Here is a 26,236-nt window from a genome sequence, read left to right on the forward strand (position 1 = left end):
GTTGTCCATGGGGTTGCAATGGGTTGGACATGACTTCACAACTCACAACAATATCTATCTATCTATCATCTATCTATCTATCTATCTATCTATCTATCTATCTATCTATCTATCTATCTATCTAACTATCTATCTATCTCAAATCCTTTGGTCACCTAAGGAGAAGGAAGGACTCCCTGGAGAAGAGCCTCATGCTGGGAAGGATGGAGGGCAAAAGAAGAAGAAGGGGATGGCAGAGAAGGAGGGGGCTGGGTGGAGTCACTGAAGCAGCCGGCGTGAGCTTCAATGGACTCCAGAGGATGGTAGAGGACAGGAAGGCCTGGAGGAACATGGTCCACAGGGTCGCGATGGGTCGGACACAACTTCACAACTAACAACAACAACAACAGTTTCTCATTTTGTCTGATTTTCACACGTTCCCTTCCGTACGTTTAATCCATCGTATCATTTGAAATCTTTTTTTTAAAAAAAACACCACTGAAGATTTATATTATTTCGAGACACGCTGTTCCAAATAGACGTATTTTCTTAGCAACCTCACCACGCAAATTGTTCCAGCAAACTGTTTTCCCAAAGAGGAAGGCACGGACGGGTCAAGACGTCTGAATCTACCTAATTTGACTGGAGTCTTGGCAAAGTGCATTGCAAAAATTCAGAGGAGGAGCAGGTTGCAAGGAGACTCACGAGATGAAAAACGCAGAAACGCAGCCATGGGAACTAATTCTGGGTGCAGGAGGCAGGCAGGCGAGAGGACGCAGTTGATTTAAATCTCTATCAACCGCTAGCGGTAGGGAAATTCTCCCTCTTCGTGGATGAAAACTTCCATCTTTTTGGGTGATGAAATATGGCAAAGGGGTGCTTCTTGCATTACAGGGCTCGTTAAGCAAAATAACTTAGCAGAAGTTGTCTGGTGGCCAAGGGTGAAGGTCATGTAGGTCTCTAAAGAGCCCCTTCATTCTGAAGACTTTTGCAGCCTGTCTTGTGCCCCTTCCCCATCCTTACACCCGGGTGTCCCTTGCATACATCTTGGCCCTGGCGGTCGGCACAGACGGATGGCAGGAGAGGCTCACGGCAGGAGGCAGGTAAACCTTCTGCAAAGCACCGGGATGGAAGTCCTTCTCCAAGTTGGCATCTAAGAACCGGGACACAAAAGACAAGAGACATTTGGCTTTTAGCAAACCGGCAATTACGGACCTTGTAGTATCAGTGACTGGCTCTTGGAGTAAGAGGTCATCCAGGGGTAAGCAAGACAGCTAAGGGAAAATAGGCCCCAGCACATGTAGGTAACCAAATGTAGAGGGTGGGATAGAGGAGAGGAGAGGAGAGTAGGAGTAGAGGAGAAGAGAAGAGAAAATATGGAATAGAATAGAGTAGAGTAGAAATGAATAGACTAGAATGGAATGGAATGGAATGGAATAGAATAGAATAGAATAGAATGGAGAAGGGAAATGGAATAGAATAGAATAGAATAGAATAGAGAATGGAAATGGAATAGAATAGAATAGAATAGAATAGAGAATGGAATGGAATGGAATAGAATAGAATAGAAGGGAGAAGGGGAATGGAATGGAATGGAATAGAATAGAATAGAGAATGGAATGGAAATGGAAATGGAATTGGAATTGGAATAGAGAATGGAATGGAATAGAATAGAATAGAATAGAATAGATATTGGAATGTAGAGTAGAATAAGAATAAGAATGGAATAGAATTCTTTATTGGCCAAGTGTGATTGGACACACAAAAGGAATTTGCCTTTGGTGCAGAAGCTCTCAGGGTACATAAAAAGACAAGATACATTTGTCAAGCATCATAAGGTACAACACTTAGTGATAGTCAGAGGGTACAAATAAGCATGTAATTGTCCCATGAATTTGGAAGACGTGCAGTTGCAATAAAGCAGTGTGTTTCCTTTCTTGGTGTCTTTGAGGTGTGTCCTGGGACTTCAACTCCCAGAATTCCTCAGCCAGCATAGGCAGGTAGCCCAAGGTAGATGGCCTGCCACTTTCTAAAGCAGCTGCGTCTATGTTTGCCTGGGAGGAAGGCAGTTGTAACAAAGCAGGGTTTCCCCACCTGGGGACTTTAAGAGGGGTGGACTTCAACCCCTCCCATTCTCCAGCCAGGCAGGCAGAGGGAGGAGGAGGAGGAGGAGGAGGACTGTACGGTCCATGGTGCTCCCTGTGCTCGCTTGTTTCCTTGCAGACGTTTCATTGCCCAAACTAGGTAACATCATCGGTGCTTGGAGGAAGGGCTTTGCCCTCATTTTATATTCTACTAGCACTGATGATGTTACCCAGTTGGGCAATGAAACGTCTGCAAGAAAACAAGCAAGCTCAGGGAGCCCCAAGGGCTACAAATATTCTCCTCTCTCGGTCTCTGAGCTCACCTTGGAGGAGGCGCCCGCAGCAGGTTAAGAAGGCCCCGGCCAGGAAGCATCCCAAGGAGCCGCTCATCCCAAGCCAGCAAGACCAGCCAAACTTATACTGGCTGCCCATGAAGACGTTATGGAAGACCAGGGTGGAGCGCTCCACGTAGACCTCAACGGCGTACCAGGTGGAGCCGATGAGCCCAGGAATACCTGTGGAAGAGAGGGGGGGAGGGAGGGAAAGAGGGAGAGGGAGGGAGGGAGGGAAGGAGGGAGAGAAAGAGAGGGAGGGAGGGGGGAAGAGAGAAAGAGGGAGGGAGGGAAAGAGAGAGGCGGGAGGGGGGGAGAGAAAGAGAGGGAGGGAGGGAAAGAGAGAGAGGAAGGGAAAGGGAGCAGGAGGGAGGGAAAGAGAGAGAGGGAAAGGTGGAGGGAGGGAAAGAGAGAGAGGGAAAGGGAGAGAGAGGGAGAGGGGGAAAGATGGAGGGAGAGAGAGAAAGAGAGGGAGTGGGGAAAGAGAGAGGGAGGGAGGAAGGGAAAGAGAGGGAGGGAGGGAGGGAAAGAGAGAGAGAGGGAGGAAGGAAAAGAGAGAGGGGGAGGAAAAGAGGGGGGAGGGAAGGAAGGAGGTAGGGAAAGAGAGAGAGGGAAAGGGAGAGAGAGGGAGAGGGGAAGGATGGAGGGAGAGAGAGAAAGAGAGAGGGGAGGGATGTAAAGAGAGAGAGGGAAGGATGGAGGGAGAGAGAGAGAGAGGAAGGGTGGGGAAAGAGAGAGAGAGACGGGGAGAGGAAAGAGAGAGAGGGGGAGGAAGGGAAAGAGAGAGGAGGAGGAAAGAGGGGGGGAGGGAAGGAAGGAGGGAGGGAAAGAGAGGGAAAGGGAGAGAGGGGGGAAGGATGGAGGGAGAGAGAGACAGAGAGATGAAGGGAGGAAGGAGAGAGAGGGAAGGAAGGAGGGAGCGAGAGGAAAGCTGTAGTGTCCACTATGCAGAATTAGACAGCCAGGGTTGGAAGGGACTTCAAGGTCTTCTCGTCCAGGTCTTGCTGGAAGAGGCCTCCTCAGATCACCTCACACCATAGCTAGAGCCCCCAGGACTCCAGGAGGCTGTTCAAAGCGTGGTGTGGCCACATCTGGAAGGCTGCATCCAGTTGTGGTCACCACAATATCCCCTCCCCCCACCACCACCAAAAAGCACGCTGAGAACGTAGAGAGAAGGCAGAGAAGGAGAACCAAGATGCAAAAGGTTTGGAGGTGAACGTGGGTACGCTTAGCCCAATGAAGAGAAGGTTTAGGGATGATGGGACAGCATCTTCCAACCGTTGAGGGACTGTCCAATAGGTCAACCTGTTCTCCAAGGAATCTGAGGGCAAGACAAGAAGTGCCAGCAGAAGCTGATTAAAGAGAGGTTCATACTTTCTTATTGACAATTGTGTATCATTATAATTCTTTTGCTTATCATTTCCTTTGCTTGCGTTCTGTTCTTCCTTTCTTAGTATCCTTCATGAAAAGCCTATGATTTCTGGTTAAAAGGCCTCCTCCTCCTCCTCTAATTCGCCCCAGGTGAGGAAGGAAAGGGATGCTCTGCAGGGAAGGACCAAAGGTTTGAAGGTCAAAAAAGTCACGTCGGGGACCAGGATGGTGCGATCCAAACTTCATGGGTCTCAATCGCACAGTTGAGGCCAACACCTTCATCTCTGCAGACACTCCCCAAAAGAAAGACGGAAACCTCTGCCTGGTAGGGGTCCTCCTTATTGCAAAGAAGCCCAGAAGAAACCTTGAAGCTTGCATTCTGCATCTACTCATGGCTCCAAAGGTGAGAGAAGGTGGTGACTTCCACGTCCTCCGAAGGCCCATCTCAGGAGCATCTCAGATACAGATTAACAGAGTTGGAAGGGACCTTGTAGATCATCTAGTCCAACCCCCCGCCCAAGCAGGAGACCCTACTGCACCATTTCTGACAGATGGCAGTCCAATCCTCTTCTTGAAAGCCTCCAGGGATGAAGCTCCCACAACTTCCGAAGGCAACTTCTGTTCCATGCGTTGATTGCTCTCACTGTCAGAAAATTCCTCCTCATTTCCAGGTTGAATCTCTCCTTGACCAGTTTCCATCCATTCTTCCTTCTCTGGCCTTTGGGAGCTTTGTGAAGTAGCTTGACCCCCTCCTCTCTGTGGCAGCTCCCCAAATATTGGAAGATGCTCTCCTGTCTCCCCTGGTCCTTCTCTTCCCTAGGCTAGCCATGCCGCAGTTCCTGCAACCGTCCATCGTATGTCTGAGCCTCCAATCCCCTCATCATCTTTGTTGCTCTTCTCTGCCCTTTTTCCAGAGTCTCAACCTCTTTTTTGTAGTGTGGTGATCAAAACCACCTGCAGTGTTCTTGATGTGGCCTCACTAAGGCTTGATAGAGCGATCTTAGTACCTCCCTTGATCTTGATTGTATCCCTCTGTTAATGCAACTTAGGGTATTTTTTGAAGGCGGGAACCACATCAGCTCTTTTCCAGTCCTCTGGTAGTTCCTCGGTGCTCCACGATTTTTGGAAGTTGTGGTGCAGTGGTTCTGAGATCTCATCTGCCAGCTCCTTCAGAGCTCTGGGGTGTGATCCGTCCATCTCAGTAGCAACACGGCTTCTTCAAAGTCCGTTGAATGATGCCATGAATGGGAGAAGGACTTCTGGGAGTGTAGCCCCCCCACCTCCCCCCCCATATGTACCCTACCTCCTGTTAAAAGCGCCAATCCAGAGACGAAGCAGATCCGGTCCTTGATCCCTGGTTCCTCCAGGAGGAACTTCACACAGTCCAGGCCCAGGAGGAGAAACACGAATCCGAGTCCAGCCAGAAGATCAGCAGTGATCAGCAGAATCCGGGTGAGGACTACCTTCACTGCAAAAGAAACGGGGGGGCGGGAGATTTGGGGGAAAGAAGTGGGGTGGCAGCCCCCTACTCTGGGTGTAGCCCTGAACTTGATGTTCTCCAGCCTGGAAGGAGATCTTTGGAGGAAGGATTAGCATAGAATAAGAGAGTTGGAAGAGACCTTGGAGGTCTTCTAGTCCAACCCCCTGACTAGGCAAGAAACCCTACACCATTCCAGACAGATGGCTATCCAACATCTTCTTAAAAACTTCCAGTCTTGGAGCATTCATTACTTCTGGAGGCAACATTACTTTCTAAAACTTCTTGATCCCTTCCTAAAGGGATTAAAAAAAAAGGCCAGGGCCACCAAGAATGGACTTGGTTCTTCTAGATCAGGAGGGCTCAAGGAGAACATGGGGCTCTGGGCATATGGGGGCCCCCAGAGACCATCTATCACCAACTGGGATTTTTTAACAAGAGGAAGAAGAGGGGGAATCACATAGCATACTACAGGTACTCCATGGCTTACAACCATTTCTTTAGTGACCGTCCGAAGTTACGACGGCACTGAAAAAAAGTGACTTAAGACCATTACGACTGCACCGTCCCCTTTTGTGACCTTCTGACCAGCAAAGTCCATGGGGAGGCCAGGTTCACTTAACAACCATGTGACTAACGTAAACCATTGCTGTGATTCACTTAACGACGGTGGCAAGAAAATGGGGCAAAGCTCACTTAACAACCGTCTCGCCGAGCAATGGAAATTGTGGTCGTTGAGGACTACCTGTGTAGATGACCTTCTGGGTCCCTGTGGATCCTCTCACCTTCAGGGCAAGCCCACCTACCTGGGTGCTCGGCGAAGATGGAGTCGTATTCGTCACAGGTGGTTATCCCATCAAAGGCGTTGGTGACACACTCCCACCAAAGGCCACGGCACGTGGCACTCACCTACGCAGAGGAGAGGAAGGCCTGGTGATTTTTCTGACTGTTACAATTCAGCCACCTGTCTCAAACTCGGGAACTTCAACTCCACAAGTCTTAAAGTTGCCGAGTTTGGACAACCCTGGTCTAGGGTTTCCTGTCTGAGCAGGGGGTTCGACTAGAAGACCTCCGTGGTCCCTTCCAGCTTTATTCTGATTGTTTCAGAAGCCTTTGAAGGCGTATGAGAATCAATATGAATCCATATTGGCTATTTGCTTTCATTAGGAATGGCTTGTGTTCCTATATAATTGCTACTGGTTAAACCTAGATTTGCTGTTTGCTTCTGATGCGATATCCTGCTAGGAATCATTTATTAAGAATTCTGCTTTGTTATTGGCTTCTGCTTCTATTATAATATATACTGTCAGAAATTAGTTGTTTTCTAGCCTAGCAAATTGTAAACTTAATATTGGACTGCAAATGTTATCTCACTGCTGCGTCTCGCTTCTGTTCATGGCTTCAAAGCTAGGCACATTCTTGAAAACATAGAAGAAATTATTACAAGGGAATATCAGGCCCCATGGATAAAGGAACCAAAGTAGGGAGTTTTCCTGGCTGATAAATCCTTAAAGCATCCTGCCGGAAAACAACTTGGCAAAGGGGGGCTGCCACCCCCTACCCAAGGCTATAGGGATACTCCACAGATAAGGTAGACAGAGACAGGAGCTCTATAATACTCTGAGCCCCTCTTGCAGGGGGTGGCTATCCCTTAGGTGCATTGGTTGGTATGTTTTGGATATAGTTTGGTCACCCAGCTTTTGCTGCGGCCATCAATAAAAGCTGATTATTTTTTGCAAGCCTCGTCTGGAGTCTCCCCTCTCTTGGGCATTTCGGTGGTTCGGGGAAACTGCTGGAATTTCTTCAATTTTTGTAAAGCAGGTAAAAGTGGGGTTTAAATTAAGCTACGTAAGAAGGAGAGGGGTGTGTGTAAGAGGGGAAATCTCCCCCCCCCGCCTCACAGCCCCCATAGCCTCTCTGGGCTGCCCCTTCTGCCAACGTGCCCATTGCAAAGGGAGGGAGCCGAGGTCAACCCCCACCCACAATCTTTAGAGAGCCAATGGACCGGGGAAGTGCGAAAAGTCATTCAATCTGTCAGGAATTAACACCAGCGGCCCTGGCAGGGGCCGTTTAAGCGTTCACCCTTGAGCAGGGAAGGGTGAAATGTGGAGGCTGGCAAGCTGCCTCAAGGGCAGGTTAATGAGGCTGGGAGAGGGGCATCACGTGGGCCCTTCAGCCGGGAAGCCAAGGTTAGAAAAGAGCTCTGCGCACTCCAAAGACCCTCCGCTCACAGCTTCCCAAGAGAGCCTGCGGTTTCTATGTCACGTAATATAGAAGAACAGAGTTCCTGACATTCCCTGACCTCCCCCCTGACATTCGAACTACCACCGACCTCCGTTCCTTCCGGCAAAAGTTAAAGACTCACCTATTTCAATCAGCTGGCCTGGCACTTTCTTAGTTTTACCTCCCGGGGATTTATTTATTTTAATTGGGTTTGGGGTTTTAAAAAGTTTTTAATATACTATATACTATATTTAATATTTATTATTCTATGTACAGTCTTGCAACCTCCTCCACCTACGTATTTAATTATTTAACTGTTTTGTATGTATTTTATAACGTATTTTAGTGACTGTACACCGCCCCGAGTCCCTTCCGGGAGAGGGGGCGGTCTATAAATATGAATAATAAAATAAATAAATAAATAAGAGTTGGAAGGGAGCTTGGAGGTCTTCTAGTCCAGCCCGCTGCTCAAGCAGGAGACCCTGTGCCAGGGGTGTCCAAACTTGGGAACTTTAAGACTTGTGGACTTCAACTCCCAGAATTCCCCAGCCAGTTTGGACACCCCTGCCCTACGCCATTCCAGACAAATGGTTGTCCATTCTCTTCTTAGAAAGCTCCAGTGATGAAGCACCCACAATTTCTTGTGGCAAGCAGTTCCACTGGTTAATTGTCCTCAATGTCGGGAAATTCCTCCTTAGCCCCAGGTTGCTTCTCTCCTTGATGAGTTTCCATCCGTTGCTTCTTCTTCTCCTGCCCTCGGGGGCTTTGGAGAAGAGCTTGACCCCCACCCCACCCCTTCTTTTGTGGCAGCCCCTCAAATAACGGAAGACTTGCTACCTCGTCCCCCGTCGTCCTTCTCAGTGTTAGACTTTACAAAAGCGGGATCTAAAAAGATGTCCAGACCCTAGAAAGAGGGCCGAGAAGAACAACAAAGATGATTTTATCCTTGGAGGATAAAACAGACGGAGAATGGCTGCTAGAGTCAGGTAAGGCAGGTCTAACAAAGTATCTAACAAAGGTCTAATAAAGTCTCCAAGTATTGGAGGGGCTTCCATGAAGAAGAAGGGGTCAAGCTCTTCTCCAAAGCCCCCCGAGGGCAGGACAGGAAGCAACGGATGGAAACTCATCAAGGAGAGAAGCAACCTGGAACTAAATTTCTTAGTAGTGAGAATAATTAATCAGTTGCCTTCAGAAATTGTGGGTGCTTCATCACTGGAGGTTTCCAAGAGGGGTTTAAACAGCCATTTGTTTAGATCAATGCCAATAAGAACGCTTTCTTTCTTTCTTTCTTTCTTTCTTTCCTTTTTTCTTTTACTTCCTTCCTTCCTTTCTTCCTACCTTCCTTCCTTCTTTTCCTCTCATTCACTCATTCATTCATTCATCTATAAAATGTATACTTTACCCATCTTACCTCAAGGTAACTTTGGGTGGCTTACACTTATATTATGTGTGTGTGTGTGTGTGTGTGTGATATATACTGCATATATATATATATATATGTATGTATGTATGTATGTATGTATGTATGTATGTATGTATGTATGTATGTATGTATATATATATATATATATATATATATATATATATATATATATATATATATATATATATATATATATATATATATATATATATATATAAAAACATAGTAGAAAATCCCAAAACTGCAGCCCAATTAAAAAACTGATACAGGTTTTTTTTGTCTTCTCAATCTCTATTCTTTATTTATTTATTTCGTCAAGTATGAATTAGATAATAGATATAAGTGGGTATACTTATGGGTATACTGTGTATATACGTACAATGACAATCAAGTAATTCTAATTCTAATAACTATAGACCTGAAATGAATACGAATAAAAAGAAATATTAGGGCAGGGACATTAGGCGTGCTGGTGCGCTTATGCACGCCCCTTAAGGACCTCTTAGGAATGGGGTGAGGTCAACAGTAGACAGTCTAAGGTTAACGTTTGGGGGGTTTGAGGAGTCCGGTAGAGCATTCCAGGCGTTGACCACTCTGTGGCTGAAGTCGTATTTTCTGCAATCGAGTTTGGAGCGGTTGACCTTGAGTTTGTATCTCTTGGGAGCTCACGTGCTGTTGGGGTTGAAGCTGAAGGAGTCATTGACAGGTAGGACATTGTAGCAGATAATTTTGTGTACTACGCTTAGGTCGGATCGAAGATCGCGAACTTCTAAGTTGTCTAAGCCCAACATTTCAAATCTGGTGGCAGGAGGGATTCTGTGGTGAGACTGGCCCAACGTAGAGGCGAGAGCAATGACCTCCCCTCTACGTTTTCTGGGCTGGTCCCTGTGCCTTCGACACCTGCATAGCAGGCTGAAATCCAACCGGTGACATTTCCTTTTGCTGCTGCTTTTCCGTTCGCACCCGGGAGAGACTCCCAACTGATCTTTTGCCAACAAGAACCTCTAAGAATCCAGCCATTGTGGGGGTTACACACACACACAAAGACACACCGGGGGCTGCTGGGGCCTTACCTCCAGGGAGTCATCAGTGTTGACCATCCAACAATCCGTCCAGGTGGCCGCGATGAGGAATGCCACTGAGAGGAAAGCGGAGAAGCAGCCCAGATACTGGAGCAGAAACCTCATGTTCTCTGCCAGGGAGACCTGGCTGCCCCCTTCCCTGGCCTGTCTCTCTACCTCCCTCCCTCTTCCTGCAGATGGACATTGGGCAGTGACCCCACGGTCCTGTGCATGGGAGGGAGAGGAGGAGGAGGGCCATGGCAGGGTGCGGAGAAGCCGGGAAGAGGGGCACGCACACCCGGGCATGTGCCTGCATTAAAGTCCTCCTTAATTAGCCAGGTTTTGCTCAGCCTCAGGTGGACTCACCTGGTGGAGCCAGGATTTTTCTGGAGAAGGTCTGGCCGCTTCCAGAGAAAGTTCTCTCCATGCACACAAGGGCAGGTCAATGCCAGCCGATGCCTCCACGCCAGCAGCAAATATCAGGCAGTGCCAACCTGAACAGAATAGCAGAACATTAGAATAACAGACTAACAATAACCAAATAACCGAATAGCAGAATAAAACAGAACAACAGTATAATAATAATAATAATAATAATAATAATAATAATAATAATAATAACAACAACAACAACAACAACAACAACTTTTATTTCTAGACCGCACCCTTTCCTAGGCAGGACTCGGGGCGGTGTAAAACAGAAGAATAGAATGGAATGGAATAGAAAATATGGAATGGAATATAGAATAGAATAGAATAGAATAGAATAGAATGGAATGGAATGGAATGGAATGGAATGGAATGGAGTGGAGTGGAGTGGAGTGGAGTGGAGTGGTGTGGTGTGGTGTGGAAGGGAAGGGGAGAGGAGAGGAGAAGATAAGGAGAAGATAAGAGAAAAGAGAACAGAAGAGAGGAATAACTTTATTGTCACTTTGAAAGTACACCAATCTGCATACATTAAAATGAAATTTCATTGCATGCAGCTCTCAAGGGTCACCACCTCCAATATACACTACAGAAACATGACAGAATAAATAAATAAATACAAAAATTATGCATACACTCACATATATTGTATGACACATAGAAACAAACAACAAAAATCCTAAAGTACTTTTTTCCCCTGCCTGTTTTAATTGATTTAAAACCCATTTCAGCAAAGGGGGCAGAAGGGAAGCCGAACCCCAAAATTTAGGGGTCTGGGGGCAGCCCAGTTTCTCCAGGAGAGTCTGCATTCTGGGTTTTCTCCAGCAGGTGGCGGTGGGCCCATTCCTCCTGCCCAAGAGGGAAGGGGAACAACAGCTGGGGGTGAAAGTTTGGGGAAGGGGCTGCTAAAGCAATAGCAAACACTTTGCAATTCCCACTGAAGGATGATCTCCCCTCGTTTCTCAGGGAACCACGTTCCTCCCCTTGGACAATTACCTGTGGTTCGATGGGAGACCACAAGGAGATCCTAGGGTTGCAGGCTAGACAGGGAAGGGGGAATCCTCAGAAGAAAGGAAAGATATTCCTCCTTTAATACAGCAAAAGTTCTACAGGGAGGAATCTGTAGTATGTCCTGGAGCTGATTGGGATTCAGGGACATTGTATACCTTTTATGCAGGTGAGACACTAAGCTGGCAGGAACAGCCAACAGCCCAGAAGACGAAGCTCAGGATCCAGAGAGATCTTGACAGACTTGAACAATGGACGTTATCCAACAACAAGGCATTTAATGAGGAGAAAAGCCAGATTTTACACCTGGGCAGGAAAAGCCAAAGGGACAAGCACAGAATAGGTGACACCTGCCTCAAAAACAGTCACTGTACAGAGGGACCTTCAATCCCTTAAACGTGAGCCACCAAAATAGTGAATCCAATCCTGGGTTGTATAAGGAGAGGCATAGGATCAAAATCACATGATTATTAGTTCCGTTTTATAAAGCCTTAGTAAGGCCACACCTGGAACGTTGCCTCCAGTTTCGGACACCACATTACAAAAAAGATGTTGAGACTTTGGAAAAAGTGCAGAGAAGAGAAACTAAGAGGATCAAAGGCCTGGAGACTGAAACATAGGAAGAACAGTTGCAGGATTTGGACACGGCTAATCTAGAGGAGAAAAAATTAGGGAGGTGACATGATAGCAGCATTCCAGTATTTGAGGGGCTGCCCCAAAGAAGAGGAGGGGGTCAATTTATTTTCCAAAGCACCTGAGGGCAGGACAAGAAGCAATGGATGGAAACTAATCAAGGATCAACTATCTAATACAATGAAATTCAATGGTGAAAAGAGTAAGGTTCTACATTTAGGCAACAAAAACGGAATGCACAGGTACAGTATAGGTGATACCTTGCTCAGTAGTAGTAACTGTGAAAGGGATCTTGGAGTCCTAGTGGAGAACCATTTAAATCGGAGCCAGCCGTGGGCAGCAGCAGCCAAAAAAGCCAACACAGTTCTAGGCTGCATCAACAGAGGGAGAGAATCAAGATCACGTCAAATGTTGATACCACTTTATAAGGCCTTGATAAGGCCACACTTGGAATATTTGCATTCAATTTTGATTGCCACGGTGTAGAAAAGATGTGGAGACTCTAGAAAGAGTGCAGAGAAGAGCAAGAAAGAGGATTAGGGGACTGGAGACTAAAACATATGAAGAACGGTTGCAGGAACTGGGTATGTCTAGTTTAATAGAAAGAAGGATTAGGGGAGACATGATAGCAGCCTTCCAATATCTCAGGGGCTGCCCCAAAGAAGAGGGAGTCAAACTATTCTCCAAGGCACCTGAGGGCAGAACAAGAAGCAATGGGTGGAAACTAATCAAGGAGAGAAGCAACTTAGAACTGAGGAGAAACTTCCTGACAGTTAGAACAATTAATCAGTGGAACAGAAGTTGCCTCCAGAAGTTGTGAATGCCCCAACACTGGAAGTCTTTAAGAAGATGTTGGATAGCCATTTGTCTGAAACGGTATAGGGTTTCCTGCCTAGGCAGGGGGTTGGACTAGAAGACCTCCAAGGTCCCTTCCAACTCTGCTATTGTATTGTATTGTAAGGAGAGAAGCAACCTGGAATTAAGGAGAAATTTCCTAATAGTGAGGGCAATTAATCAGTGGAACAGCTTGCCTCCAGAAGTTGTGACTTCACCAACACTGGAAGTCTTTAAGAAGATGCTGGATAGCCATCTGTCTGAAACGGTATAGGGTTTCCTGCCTAGGCAGGGGGTTGGACTAGAAGACCTCCAAGGTCCCTTCCAACTCTACTATTGTATTGTATTGTAAGGAGAGAAGCAACCTGGAATTAAGGAGAAATTTCCTAATAGTGAGGGCAATTAATCAGTGGAACAGAAATTGCCTCCAGAAGTTGTGAATGCCCCAACACTGGAAGTCTTTAAGAAGATGTTGGATAGCCATCTGTCTGAAACGGTATAGGGTTTCCTGCCTAGGCAGGGGGTTGGACTAGAAGACCTCCAAGGTCCCTTCCAACTCTACTATTGTATTGTATTGTAAGGAGAGAAGCAACCTGGAATTAAGGAGAAATTTCCTAATAGTGAGGGCAATTAATCAGTGGAACAGCTTGCCACTAGAAGTTGTAGGTGCTCCATCACTGGAGGTTGTTAAGAAGAGAATAGACAGTCACTTCTCTGATATGGTATAGGTTCTCCTGCTTGAGCAAAGGCTGGACTAGAAGACCTCCAAGGTCCCTTCCAGCTAATTCATTCTATTTTTACTTGTCTTTCCTCTCTGAACTATTTATTATTATTTATAATTATTAAGAATTTTACATAAAGTAAAAGTCAAATTAAAGAAGAGAAAGAGAAACAGAAAGAAAAAAGAAAAAAGAAGAGAAAAGAGAAAGAAAGAAAGAAAGAAAGAAAGAAAGAAAGAAAGAAAGAAAGAAAGAAAGAAAGAAAGAGGGAGGGAGGGAGGGAGGGAAGGAGTGAGTGATGAAGGATTACATATGGTGATTTACATTATACTTACTCCTTGGGCTTTTCCTATATGGGTGGCTACAATGCACTCTGCATGGGGCTGCCCTTGAAGATCCTAGAAGACCTCTCAGAAGCTGCCATTGGTCCAGAATTCTTGGGCACTTCTAGGTTGACCCATATCTCACCTCTCTTGGGCTCCCAGGCTCCCTCCAGCTGCAATTCAAAGCCCTACCCCCCCCCCCAGGGGACCAGGTCATCTGCAGGGGCTTCCCTCCTTGAGGGCATCTGCTCATCCTTCCACGCTCCGGGTGACTTCCCTAAAATCTTGCCACCCAGTGGGACTTCAGAAGGGAGCCTTTTTGTCACCGCCCCTCCCTTATGGCCAAAGGAGCTTCCCCCCCCCCCAAAAGGCAGCTGGACTTCCTTGCTTTCTTTTTTCTTTGAAAACATTTTGCTTCTCATCTGAGAAGCTTTCTCCAGTTCTAACTGTTCAAACTTCAGCTAGAACGGATGAAGCTTCTTGGGTGAGTAGTGAAACCTTTTCAAACAAAAAAAAACAAAACCCACAAGGAAATCCTGTTACCTTTTGCAAAAAGCCCTTTTGGGACAACCAAGAGCTGGATGACTCAGGATCTCCATAGCTCTTCCCTTCTGTTCCTCCCTCCCTCCAAACATCACACACACACACACACACACACACACACACTGGAGTACACAACATATCTTGGTGTGGTTGTTGGGGGCATCCTAAGGGAATGATGGAAAAAGCAAATTCGGGGTTGCGTTTTACAGATTTTTGGCGTTTACAGAAACTTCATGAAGGTTTTCTTCCCTGCTTGTTGTGAGCCGGCCAGGATGGTGTTTTTAAGATGGGCAGCAGAAATCTTTTAAGCAAATAAATAAAGGTGTGCACATGCACCGAACAACATTGTCGGTTGGGTGTGTGTGTGTGTTTTTGAAGATGTTTGGGGAAAGGTTGTCTGAACTTGCTTTCTGTTTCTCAGCCTTAAATCCCCCGCGGATCATTCACAGCCCCCCCCCCCCTCGGTGGCTGAATTGCAGTTTTGACTCAAAATTACTGTTGTGTTGTTTTCTCTCTCTCCCTCTCTCCTCTCTCCTGCCTGTCAAAACACTCCGCTTTGGCCACCCACACACTGGAAAGTGTTGGGATATGGAACACACACGGAGAGAGACAGACAAACAGACACACACACACACACACCTGCAACCAGTGATGTTTGTCTCTTTCCTGCTTTGAACAAGTTTAGACAAAGTTTCTAGAGACCGACTGTTGTGTTCTCTCCTTCGGTGTGTCTCTTCCAGACGACGTTTGTTTTGATGGTGCTGAATCATTTATCTAAAGATAGTAACGAGGGCGAGGGCTCTTGGGTGCGAGAAAAGCCTGCACTTAGTAGTAATCCAGGAGAAAGCAGAAACCTAGTTAGAGGGGACAAATAACAGCTGTATTTTGCAGTTGTTTTCTGCAGGAGGGCTTAGCCAAAGAAAAGGTTTTCACACACACACACACACAGACACACACACACACACACACACACTACAAGGATGCTGCAATGATCGGACATGTGAAAAATGGCCATAAGTCACCTTTTCAGTGACATTGTAACTCCAGACGGCCACTAAATGAACTGCTGTAACTCAAGGACTACCTGAATCTATTTATTTGAAGCATTTATGCAGCCGCCTGTCTTCTAAGCAAATCTGGGCGTTTCCCAAGTTAAAACAACCTATAAAATCATATTAAAGCTATAAAATGAAACAGATTAAAACATTAAGGCATGAAAAAATAACAAACTCCTGGCGCCAAGTCAACTTCTAAGGTGCAAACATTATCCGATCTTCTCCCAGCACTTGGGGGGAAATCCTGGCCTTGTAAGGCGTGATGGGGGGAGGGGGGGCTAAAGGGGGGAAGGGCTTTCCATCGCTAACAGAAGGACACAGTTGGAAGGGACCTCAGAGGTCCTCTAGTCTGGCGATGGTGAACCTCCTCTTCATGTGGAAACATTGCACGCATGTGCTCACGCTCATCCAGGCTGCGGGCCAGAAAAGCTGAACTTCTGGGTTCTAGCACGCATGCGCACCCGACAATCAGCTGGCTGGCACACATGTGCAGGCTGGTATTCAGCATTGCCACGCGCGCAAAGGGAACTTGGCGAACGTACGGGTTCTAGTCCTCATGCATGCCCAATGTTCAGCTGGCTGGCGCACATGTGCAGGACGGTTTTTGGCACTGCTGCACAGGCGAAAGACAGCTGATCATCATGCGCGCATGCGCACCAGAAATCCAGAAGACAAACAGGCAAGGCCGCGCATGCCAGGCGACATGGCTTTGCATGCCACTTTGGACACACGTGCCATAGGTAGCCATCGCGGTTCTAGTCCAACCTTCTGCTCAAGCAGGAAATCCTGTCACATTTCAGACGCTTCCTTTTTTAAAAAAGGAAGGAAGGAAGGGAGGGAGGGAGGGAGGGAGGGAGGGAGGGAGTGGGGAAGGAAGGAATAACAGAGTTGGATGGAGGTGGACAGTGCTGAGGCCGCCATGGGTTAGGCCCACTTTCTAGCTTCATTAAGGCAGAAAGGAAGGAAGGAAGGAAGGAAGGAAGGAAGGAAGGAAGGAAGGAAGGAAGGAAGGAAGGAAGGGTAGGTAGGTAGGTAGATAGATAGATGATACACAGACAAGATAGACAGACAGACAAACACAGACAGACAGACAAGATAGATCAGTGATGGCTGACCTATGGCATGCGTGCCACAGGTGGCAAACGGAGCCATCTCTGCAGGCACATGAACTGTCGCCCAGGTCAGCTCCACTGCGCATGCGTTCATGCCTCCCACCAGCCAGCTGATTTTGGGGTCTCTGCTGGGAGATGTGCGCGCATGCACGAGGGGTTGCGTGCGCATGCACGAGGGTGGGGCCTGCGGGGGGCATTGCGTTATTGGTGTCGGCATGCACATATGGGCTTTTGGCACCCGAGGGAATAAAAGGTTTGCCATCTCTGAGACAGATAGACAGACAGACATAGATGAGAGAAGAGAAGAGAGAGAGAGTATCAAAAGCAACAAAGCATTAAAAACAACACCGATCTGGGAAATGTAAAGTGTAAAACAATGTAAATGTAAAGGAAACCTTCTTCATAGCAAGATTTTAAGCCACCAGAAATGAGCCTTTACTGAGCAAGGGGTGGGAGGGGAACGTCTCTGACCAGGAGGACACCTGTGGGGGCTGAGGCTCAGGACACACAGCCAGGGGGTCTCCTCAAAGACCCCTCTGCCTGGCACAAGGTTCAGTTATTTGCAGCCTCTTGGGCTGGGCCCAATCAGAAACCATGTTTTCCCTTAAGCCGCTCATCCGGAGGAACGCCTGTGGTGAGGTCTCGACTGTAGCTTCCCCTGTGAAAATGTCAGCATCCTTAGAGCGAGCTAAGTCCGGAAATGCTACGGGATTCCTGAGCCTGGTCTCCAGACAAATCAGCCATCAACAGGCACAGAGAGATAAACCACATTTACATACCAGCCAAAAGAGAAATAAAAGGAGGAGGAAGGAAACAAAAAGAGAAGGCGTCCTCTACGGCAGGCAACTTCCAGATAAGCAGAGATTAACACCAGACAAAAATCAAGTGGAAAACAATACCCGGATCAAGGAACTACCAACTCAGACAAACAATCAAGCAGAAAATAATACTGGGATGAAGGAACCACAAAGGGAGAAAATGACACCTCTCTCCAAAACTGGCAAGCTACTGTATACAAACAGGGAGGAAAACCCACATTCACCAGCACTGATGACATTCCCTAGTTGGGTCATGAAAGGTCCACAAGGAAACAACCAGGCTCAGAGAACACCAAGGACCCCCCACTTCTCCTCCTCCTCCTCCTCCTCTTCTCTGCAACTCCTTCTTCTACCACTGATGCTGTTACCTACTTTGGCAATGAAACGTCTGCAAGAAAACCACCAAGTTCAGAGACCACCAAGGACTCCACAGCTATTCTCCTCCTCCTCCTCCTCCTCCTCCTCCTCCTCCTCCTCCTCCTCCTCCTCCTCCTCCTCTTCTTCTTCTTCTTCTTCTTCTTCTTCTTCCTTCTCTTCTCTGCAACCCCTTCTTCTTCTACCACTGATGCTGTTACCTACTTTGGCAATGAAATGACTTCAAGAAAACTACCAAGCTCAGAGACCACCAAGGACTCCATTGTCTTCCTTTTTTCACACTTACGACCATTGCTGCCTCCCCCATGGTCACGAGAGCAAAATTCAGACACTTGGCGACTGATTCCTATTTATGACGGTCATAGTGTTTTGCAACCTTATGACCAACAATGTTAATGGGGAAGCCAGATTCACTTAACAACCGTGTGACTCACTCAGCAACTGCAGTCATTCACTTAACAATTGTAGCAAGAAAGGTTGTTAAATGGGGCAAAGCTCACTTAACAATTGTCTCGCTTAGTGACAATTGTGGTCATAAGTCAAGGGACGATGGAGGGACACTGACCTATGGATCATCCGGCCTCTTTCCTAACAGGGAAGAAAGTTCCTAAAAATAATGAAGATTCCCCCGAGCAAAACTGCAAAAATGAAGAGCATGAAATATTTCTCTTCTTCCAACATTCCCTGGCTGGGCTCTGTTTTTGTTTTTGCATTTTCCTCAACACAACACACACACACACACACACAGACACACACACACACACTGTTTTCTCAATTTTCCTTCGGGTGCAGAGCCTCAATTATTTGGGCTTCAAGCTGGCTTAATGCTGCTTTCCTCCCAGACTGCCTGGTTTGACATAAACAAGCGCCTGACTTTGAAGGCTGCGGTTTCCAGGAGATCCACGGGGTTTCTCTGCTGCCACCCAAACAAGTGTTGCCTGCGTGAGATCAGTGTTTTTGCAGGATCTCAGGGTGGGATCCTCCTCCGTGGATGTCGCCTGACTGTATTTTGTGGTCCGGCTGTGATGGACGGAAAGTGCAGAGAGAATGAAAAACTCTGCCTCTTTTAAGCAAAGGGAAGGCAGAAGGAAAAAGCCACCCAGGAGAAGGAGGGAAGGGGAAGGGGAAGCAGGGGGAGGAGGAGGAAGAGAGAGAAATGAGGAAAACTGGGGAAGAAGGAAGAACAGGAGAAGGAAAAGCAGGAGAAGGAGGGGGAGGGGGAGGAGGAGAAATGGAGAAAGAAGAAAGAGAAGGAGAAATAGAGAAGGAAAGGTGGAAAGGAGGGTGAAGGAGGAGGAGAAGGTGGAGAAGGAGAAATGGAGAAGAAGAAAAGGAGAAGGAGGAAAACTGGAGAAGAAGGAAGAATGTGGAGAAGGAAAAGAAGGAGAAAAAGAGAAGAAAGGGGGAAGGAGGAGGAGGAGGAGGAGAAATGGGGGAGAAGGAGAAATGAAGAAAGAGGAGAAATAGAGAAGGAATGAGGGAAAGGAGGAGAAAGAGGAGAAAAGGAAAGGAGGAGGAGAAATGGAGGAGGAGGAGGAGAAGAAAAAGGAGAAGGGAAGAGGGGGAGGAGGGGGGAAAATGAAAAAAAGAAGGAGAAATAGAGGAAGAAAAAGGGAAAGGAGGAGAAGGAGGAATGGAGAAGAAGAAAATGAGAAGGAGGGAAATGGAGAAGGAGGAGAAGAAGAAAAACGGGAGAAGAAAGAAAAACAGGAGAAAGAAAAGGAGAAATGGAGGAGGAGGAGGAAAAATGGAGAAGAAGAAAAGGAGGAGAAGGAAAAGGGGGAGAAGGGGAGAGGGGGGAGGAGGGGAGGAAAGGAGAAGGAGAAATGAAGGAGGAAGAGGAGTAATGGTGAAGTTGGAGAAGGAATAGGGGTGAGGAGGAGGAGGAGGCAAAGGTGTCAAAACGGAAGACGTGATGGTGGGAAAAAAGAAAAGGAGAGATGATGATGGTAATAGTGATGGAGTTGGAAGAAGAGGAGAAGGAGAAAGAGAAGGAGTGGGGGTGGAGAAGGGGAGAACAGAGAGATATTTACAGGCTTCTATGCCACATAATTACCGCTCGAATGGCAGAAAGTGAAGAGGAACTAAAGAGCCTCTTGAGGCGGGTGAAGGAGGAGAGTGCAAAAGTTGGCTTGAAACTCAACATTAAGAAAACTAAGATCATGGCATCCGGCCCTCTCAATTCCTGGCAAATACCGTATTTTTCAGAGTATAAGACGCACCTTTTTCCCACAAAAAAGAGGCTGAAAATCTGGGTGCCTCTTATACACTGAATACAGCATTTTTGGCCTCCCAAAACCCAGCCCCCTTCACCAAAATGGCCGTGAAGAGCCTTTAGGAGGCTTCCAGAGAGCTCCTGGGGGCTGGGGAGGGCAGAAAAGAGCAAGAAATGGGCCAATTTCTGCCCCCCCCCGCCCCCCAGCAGCACTCTATAAGCCTCCATAAGGTTATGCATGCAATTTTTTGGACAAAAAAGGGCCATTTTTGCTCGTTTTTGCCCCTTCCCCACCCCCAAGGAGCCCTCTGCAAGCCTCCTAAGGGCTATTCATGCCTTTTTCTTTAAAAAAGAAAAGGTCCCATTTTCGTGAAAAACAGGCCATTTTTGGGAGGTTTGCAGAGTGCAAAAACTTTTTTGTTTTCCTTTTGGAAAGCTCTTTAACTGATTGATGAGAATTAGATTGATCAAGTGCTGTGCCAGCAGAAACAAAGTCTTAGGTGCTGCAGATTGTCAGCAATTTCCTTCTCCAGCACATGGATAAATACACCTGGAAACATCTCCCTACTATCTCTTACTCCCTACCTACCTACTGTATCTCTCTCTCTCTCTCTCTCTTTCTCTCTCTCTCTCTCTTTCTCTCTCTCTCCCTCTACCTACCAACCTACCTACTCTCTCTCTCTCCCTACCTACCTACTGTATTTCTCTGTTTTGTTTAGTTTAATAGAAAGAAGGACCAGGGGAGACAGGATAGCAGTCTTCCAGTATCTCAGGGGTTGCCACAAAGAAGAGGGAGTCAAACTATTCTCCAAGGCACCTGAGGGTAGAACAAGAAGCAACGAGTGGAAACTAATCAAGGAGAGAAGCAACTTAGAACTGAGGAGAAATTTCCTGGCAGGGAGAACAATGAATCAGTGGAACAGAAGTTGCCTCCAGAAGTTGTGAATGCCCCAACACTGGACGTCTTTAAGAAGATGTTGGATAGCCATTTGTCTGAAACGGTATAGGGTTTCCTGCCTAGGCAGGGGGTTGGACTAGAAGACCTCCAAGGTCCCTTCCAACTCTGCTATTGTATTGTATTGTATAAGAAGCAATGGGTGGAAACTAATCAAGGAGAAAAGCAACTTAGAACTGAGGAGAAACTTCCTGACAGTGAGAACAATTAATCAGTGGAACAGAAATTGCCTCCAGAAGTTGTGAATGCCCCAACACTGGAAGTCTTTAAGAAGATGCTGGATAGCCATTTGTTTGAAACGGTATAGGGTTTCCTGCCTAGGCAGGGGGTTGGACTAGAAGGCCTCCAAGGTCCCTTCCAACTTTACTATTGTATTGTATTGTATTGTGTTCTCTCTCTCTCTCTCTCTCTCTCTCTCTCTATCCCTTTATCAATCTTCCTACCTACCTACCTACCTACCTACCTACCTATCTATCTACCTACCTAACTAACTAACTAACTACTCTCTCTCTCTCCGTACTTACCTACTGTATTTCTCTCTATCTATCTATCCCTCTACCTACCAACCTACCTACTCTCTCTCTCTACCTCCCTCCCTACTGTATTTCTCTATCTATCTATCTCTATTTCTCTCTATATATATCCCTTTATCTGCCTACCTTCCTAACTACTCTCTCCCTCTCCCTATCTAACTTACTGTATTTCTCTCTCTTTCTCTATCTCTCTTTCTACCTACCTACCTAAATTTGCCTCTTCAAAACTTTGGTGCGTCTAATACTTCGAAAAATACGGTAGATGGGGAAGAAATTGAGGGAGTGACCAATTTCATTTTCCTGGGCTCCAAGATCACTGCAGATGGGGACTGCAGCAGAGAAATTAAAAGAGGCTTGATCCTGGGGAGGAAAACCATGGCAAATCTAGGCAGCAGACTAAAAAGCAGAGACATCACCCTGCCAACAAAAGTGCGCCTAGTCAAGGCTACGGTTTTCCCAGTTGCAATGGATGGCTGTGAAGGTTGGACCACAAGGAAGGCTGAGCGCCAAAGAATGGAGGCCTTTGAACTCTGGTGCTGGAGAAGGAGATGGCAGAGAAGGAGGTGGCTGGATGGAGTCCCCGAAGCAGCCGGCGTGAGCTTCAATGGACTCCAGAGGATGGAAGAGGACAGGAAGGCCTGGAGGAATGTCGTCCAGGGGGTCGCGATGGGTCGGACAGGACTTTGCAACTAACAACATGCCACATCATTTGTTGCATGTCTTATTTCCGCTGGTGTCAGGTGAACAGAAATGACTTTTTCCCGAAGCAGAAATTTAAACTTCACAATTCACTACCATGAGGGGAAATTATGGCCCCCAACTCAGAAGATCGTGGAGAAGGAGAAATCCTTCTGTGGATGTTTGTCTTAAGAACCCTTGCCCCCAAACGGCACCAAACGGCCAGAAAACCCAGCTAACCCCAACTAATCTTAGCTTCTTCTCCAGAGCAGGGTCTTCAACCTTGGTGATTTTAGAACTTGTTGACTTCAATTCCCAGAGTGCCTCAGCCAGCTTTGATACAAATGGAAAATCGACCATCTGTAGGATCTGGGTGGAGAGAAGGTCTCTAATCTGAGGTCAGCCTTGGTGACCTTAAGGCCGGTGGGTGGACAGTGGCTGACTTGGAGATGGGAATCCCAAACATCTCATCTGAAATCCAAGAGAGGAGACAACCTGGGTGTAAATCTGTCCAATGAATGGCCTGCCCAAGACACAAACAGGGGAAGTCCTACTTTGCAATGCAAGATGTTGGCCAACCTTCCTCAAAGAAGGTTCCTCCAGTTCTGTAAACAATGGAAGAGGGTCTACGGAGTTGTGATATCTCTGAAGGCTTTGAAGAAGAGGCTGGACGGCCCCTTCTCACGATGGTTTCCTTGGTTTCATGGCACATTGCAGGAGGTTGCATGAGATGAGAGCTTCTCAAGGGTGGTCAACCTGAAGGAGAGTGGACTCCAACTCGCAGAGTTCCCCAGCCAGGGAATTGTGGGAGTTGGAGTCCACCCAACTTCAAGTTGACAAACCTGAGACATACTCTATGTCAGAGGTCTCCAACCTAGGCCACTTTAAGACTTGTGGACTTCAATACCCAGTATTCCACAGCCAGCTTTGCTCCTTATTTCCTTCTCTCCTTGCTTTTCTCCTTGGTCAGTTTCCATCCATTATTCCTTCTCTGGCCTTCAGGTGCTTTGGAAAATAGCTTGGCCCCCTTCTCCTCTCTGTGGCAGCCCCTCAAATATTGGAAGATGCTCTCCTGTCTCCCCTGGTCCTTCTCTTCCCTAGACCAGCCATGTCTCTCTTTTTTCTTTTTCCATTATTTTTTCTTCCTTCCTTCCGTCCTCCTTTCCTTCCTTCCTTCCATCCCCCCTTCCTCTTTCTTTCTTTCTTTTTTTCTTTCTTTCTTTCTTTCTTTCTGTTTCTTTTCTTTCTTTTCTTTCACTTTCTTGTGCTTTGGAAAATAGCTTGACTCTCTCCTCTCTGTGGCAGCCCCTTAAATATTGGAAGATGCTCTCCTGTCTCCCCTGGTCCTTCTCTTCCCTAGACTAGCCAGGCCCAGTTCCTGCAACCGTTCTTGTATGTTTTAGACTCCTGTACCCTAATCATCTATTAATCAACAACACTTCATATATTAAATGGCATTTTTTTGTATATATGGGGCATCCTAATAGAAAAACTTTGTTAATATAACATAGGATATACTATGGCTGGGGAATTCTGGCAGTGGAAGCCCACCCCTCTTAAATTTCATGAGCTTGAGAGACACTGGTTGAGAAGCGAGAGGCATCACTTCAGGATTGCAAAACCTGGGGAGACATGGGGAGAAATCTGCAACCTCAGCAGAAGTGGCAGCCAAGACAATAAGGCAGCTATTTTCAGAGCGAGGATCGACTGTTGAGTGTTTACCACTTCTCCTCCTTCTTGACGCGGTGTTTGTTTTCCCTCTTCTGAATCCCCGTTGCGGTTGAGCTCCCCGGGTTGAGTTAATAACCGTTATCACCCGGTAGCCAACTTGCAAAGCAAATTGTTCCAAGTTAAGCAGGTATATATATATATATATATATATAAAAATCTCCCAAGTCATCAAGATGAGGCAACGTCCAGGAAGGGGCTGAATTCAAAACATCTGGTGCTCCGAGCACCTTTGTTTTTCGGCGGCTGTGGTCTGTTTGCCAAAGGTGAGGGCGAGCCCTGTCTGAAAAACGATCTGGTTCAGGATTATTTAGATTATACGGAGGGAGGCAAACAGCACCGGAGGCCTCCCAGAATAGAGCAAGATCGATCAACAAACAGCTGGGGTTTTTGCAAAATATTGTTGGGCTGAAAAAATACGATCTGGAGAGACAAAGGTGGACTCCCCACTTACCCTAAAAGCATCCTCTGGTCTTGGGCTTCTCATGAACCCGGGGGAAAAAGCATGAAAAGAACTTGGGTTCAAGTCCAATGTATCTTTGAACCCCTTGGATGCAACCTCTTTGGCATCTAGAATTGCAAAATGAGCCATGGCGCATTGGAGCCAAGTTTCGCTCGAACAAAAACATCCTTGCTCCAAGCCAAACACAGGACTTCCAGAGAGCCAATGACAACAGGCAGAGAGAGAGGGAGAGAGAGAGAGGACTACCGAATAGGAGCTCGTGCCGAGCAATCCTCAGGACGATCGGAAAGTCTGACCAAAAAAAGCAGGATATTGGAAGGAATCACCGTGCATTCTTCACGAGAGAGAAATAACATGTGGGGGTCATTTAGCAAGGCATTGTGGAGGCAAAGGGGTTTTTTGAGGGGGCTAGGTGATGAGAGAGATAAGCATGCCCAGGGAAAGGAGAATCATAGAGTTGAAGAATCGCATAATCATAGGACCAGAAGGGGTCTTGAAGGTCATCTAGTCCAACCCCCTGTCCAAGGCAGGAGTCCTTTTAAAATCCCGGAGAAATGCTTGTCCAAACTTTTCTTGAAAATGTCCAGGAAGAATCCCAAAGGTGTTTTTTTCAAGAGGCAGCTGGACTTTCTTGCTTTTTCTTTTCAAGACCTTTCACTTCTCCTCCAAGAAGCTTCTTTAGCTCTGAGGAAGCTTCTTGGATAAGAAGCAAAACATCTTCAAAGAAAAACCAGAAAGTCCAGTTGCCTTGGGGGGAAAAAGCACCTTTGGGACAACCAGGACCAGAATGGCTGAGAATCTCCATTTCCAGGAAGAACCTTCTTTTAAAAAAAATTCTAGCAAGTAGACAATTCCTGCAGAAAAACAGCACAAAGACGCTTAAGACAAGCAACTTAGAACTAAGGAGAAACAATTAATCAGTGGAACTACTTGCTTCCAGAAGTTGTGAATTCTCCAACACTGGAAGTTTTTAAGAAGATGTTGGAGAGCCATTTGTCTGAAGTGGTGTAGAGGGTTGGACTAGAAGACCTCCAAGGTCCCTTCCATCTCTGTGATTCTATAACAATATATGCCTTCTATAACAAGCAAAAAACAACGGAAAGACACATTTTTAGATATGTTGGCAGGAAAAGGGAAATTAACAACAAAAAAGTGTGTCCCATGGCCAGGAGGCAGGGGGTGCAAGAGAGTAGAGAGTTTGACTCATGTCCTCGACTTACGACTACCATTAGAACCAGAACTTTAGCTACTAAGCAGGAAAACCTGCTTAAGAGAGTGGCTTTAATGAGTCGGCTGATTTTGCAACCTTTTTTTCATCCCGGTTGTTAAGAGAATCACTCTGGTTGTTAAGTGAGTCACACAGTCGTTAAGTACATCCAGCAAACCCCACCCACCAAGCTGGGAAGGCCACACATATTGATCACATAACCCTGCAACCATCATAAATATATGCCTGTGGCCAAGTGTCCAAATTTCAATCGCATAACCTTGGGGAGTGCTGTGTTAGCCGTAAGTGTGAGGACTTGTCATATGTTTTCAGCTGTCACTTGGAACGGTTGTAAGTCGAGAACCGCCCGTCTGGTGCTCCCGTCTTCTCCCAAGGCTGTGTGGCTCATGGGTTTGTGATGTTGGTTTTTAATTTGTGGGAAAATGTTCTTAATGAGTTGAACACCACTGTCGGTCCTTAGGAGTGTGACAGGTTGGACAACTAAGTGGGTAAACAAAAATAAATAAACACAGCCCAGTGTTCACACAGACACACAAACACACACCCCTCCCAGCTGACGGGAAGCCCCAGGTAGCCCCTCCCCACTCCAAGCCTTTGATCGGTGAAAGGGCCAAATCTGGAGAATAAGCAATTTTTAATA

The 26,236-nt window shown here is 46.7% G+C and overlaps 1 protein-coding gene across 1 annotated transcript; it reads right to left on the minus strand.

The window, feature by feature from the left end:
• Positions 1-442: 442 nt before the first annotated feature.
• Positions 443-24,497, minus strand: CLDN16 (claudin 16; the record flags this gene model as incomplete). The annotated part of the gene is made up of 7 exons (XM_081956282.1): positions 443-1,132; positions 2,387-2,578; positions 5,070-5,234; positions 6,050-6,152; positions 10,317-10,444; positions 13,906-13,987; positions 24,360-24,497. The coding sequence occupies 7 exons, from the start codon at positions 24,495-24,497 to the stop codon at positions 999-1,001; spliced, it is 942 nt and encodes a 313-aa protein (XP_081812408.1). The 3' UTR covers positions 443-998.
• Between the last annotated feature and the right edge of the window lie 1,739 nt (positions 24,498-26,236).

The sequence above is a fragment of the Natrix helvetica genome (assembly GCF_964273705.1).
Source record: "Natrix helvetica genome assembly, chromosome: 5".
In the NCBI taxonomy this organism is placed as follows: domain Eukaryota; kingdom Metazoa; phylum Chordata; class Lepidosauria; order Squamata; family Natricidae; genus Natrix; species Natrix helvetica.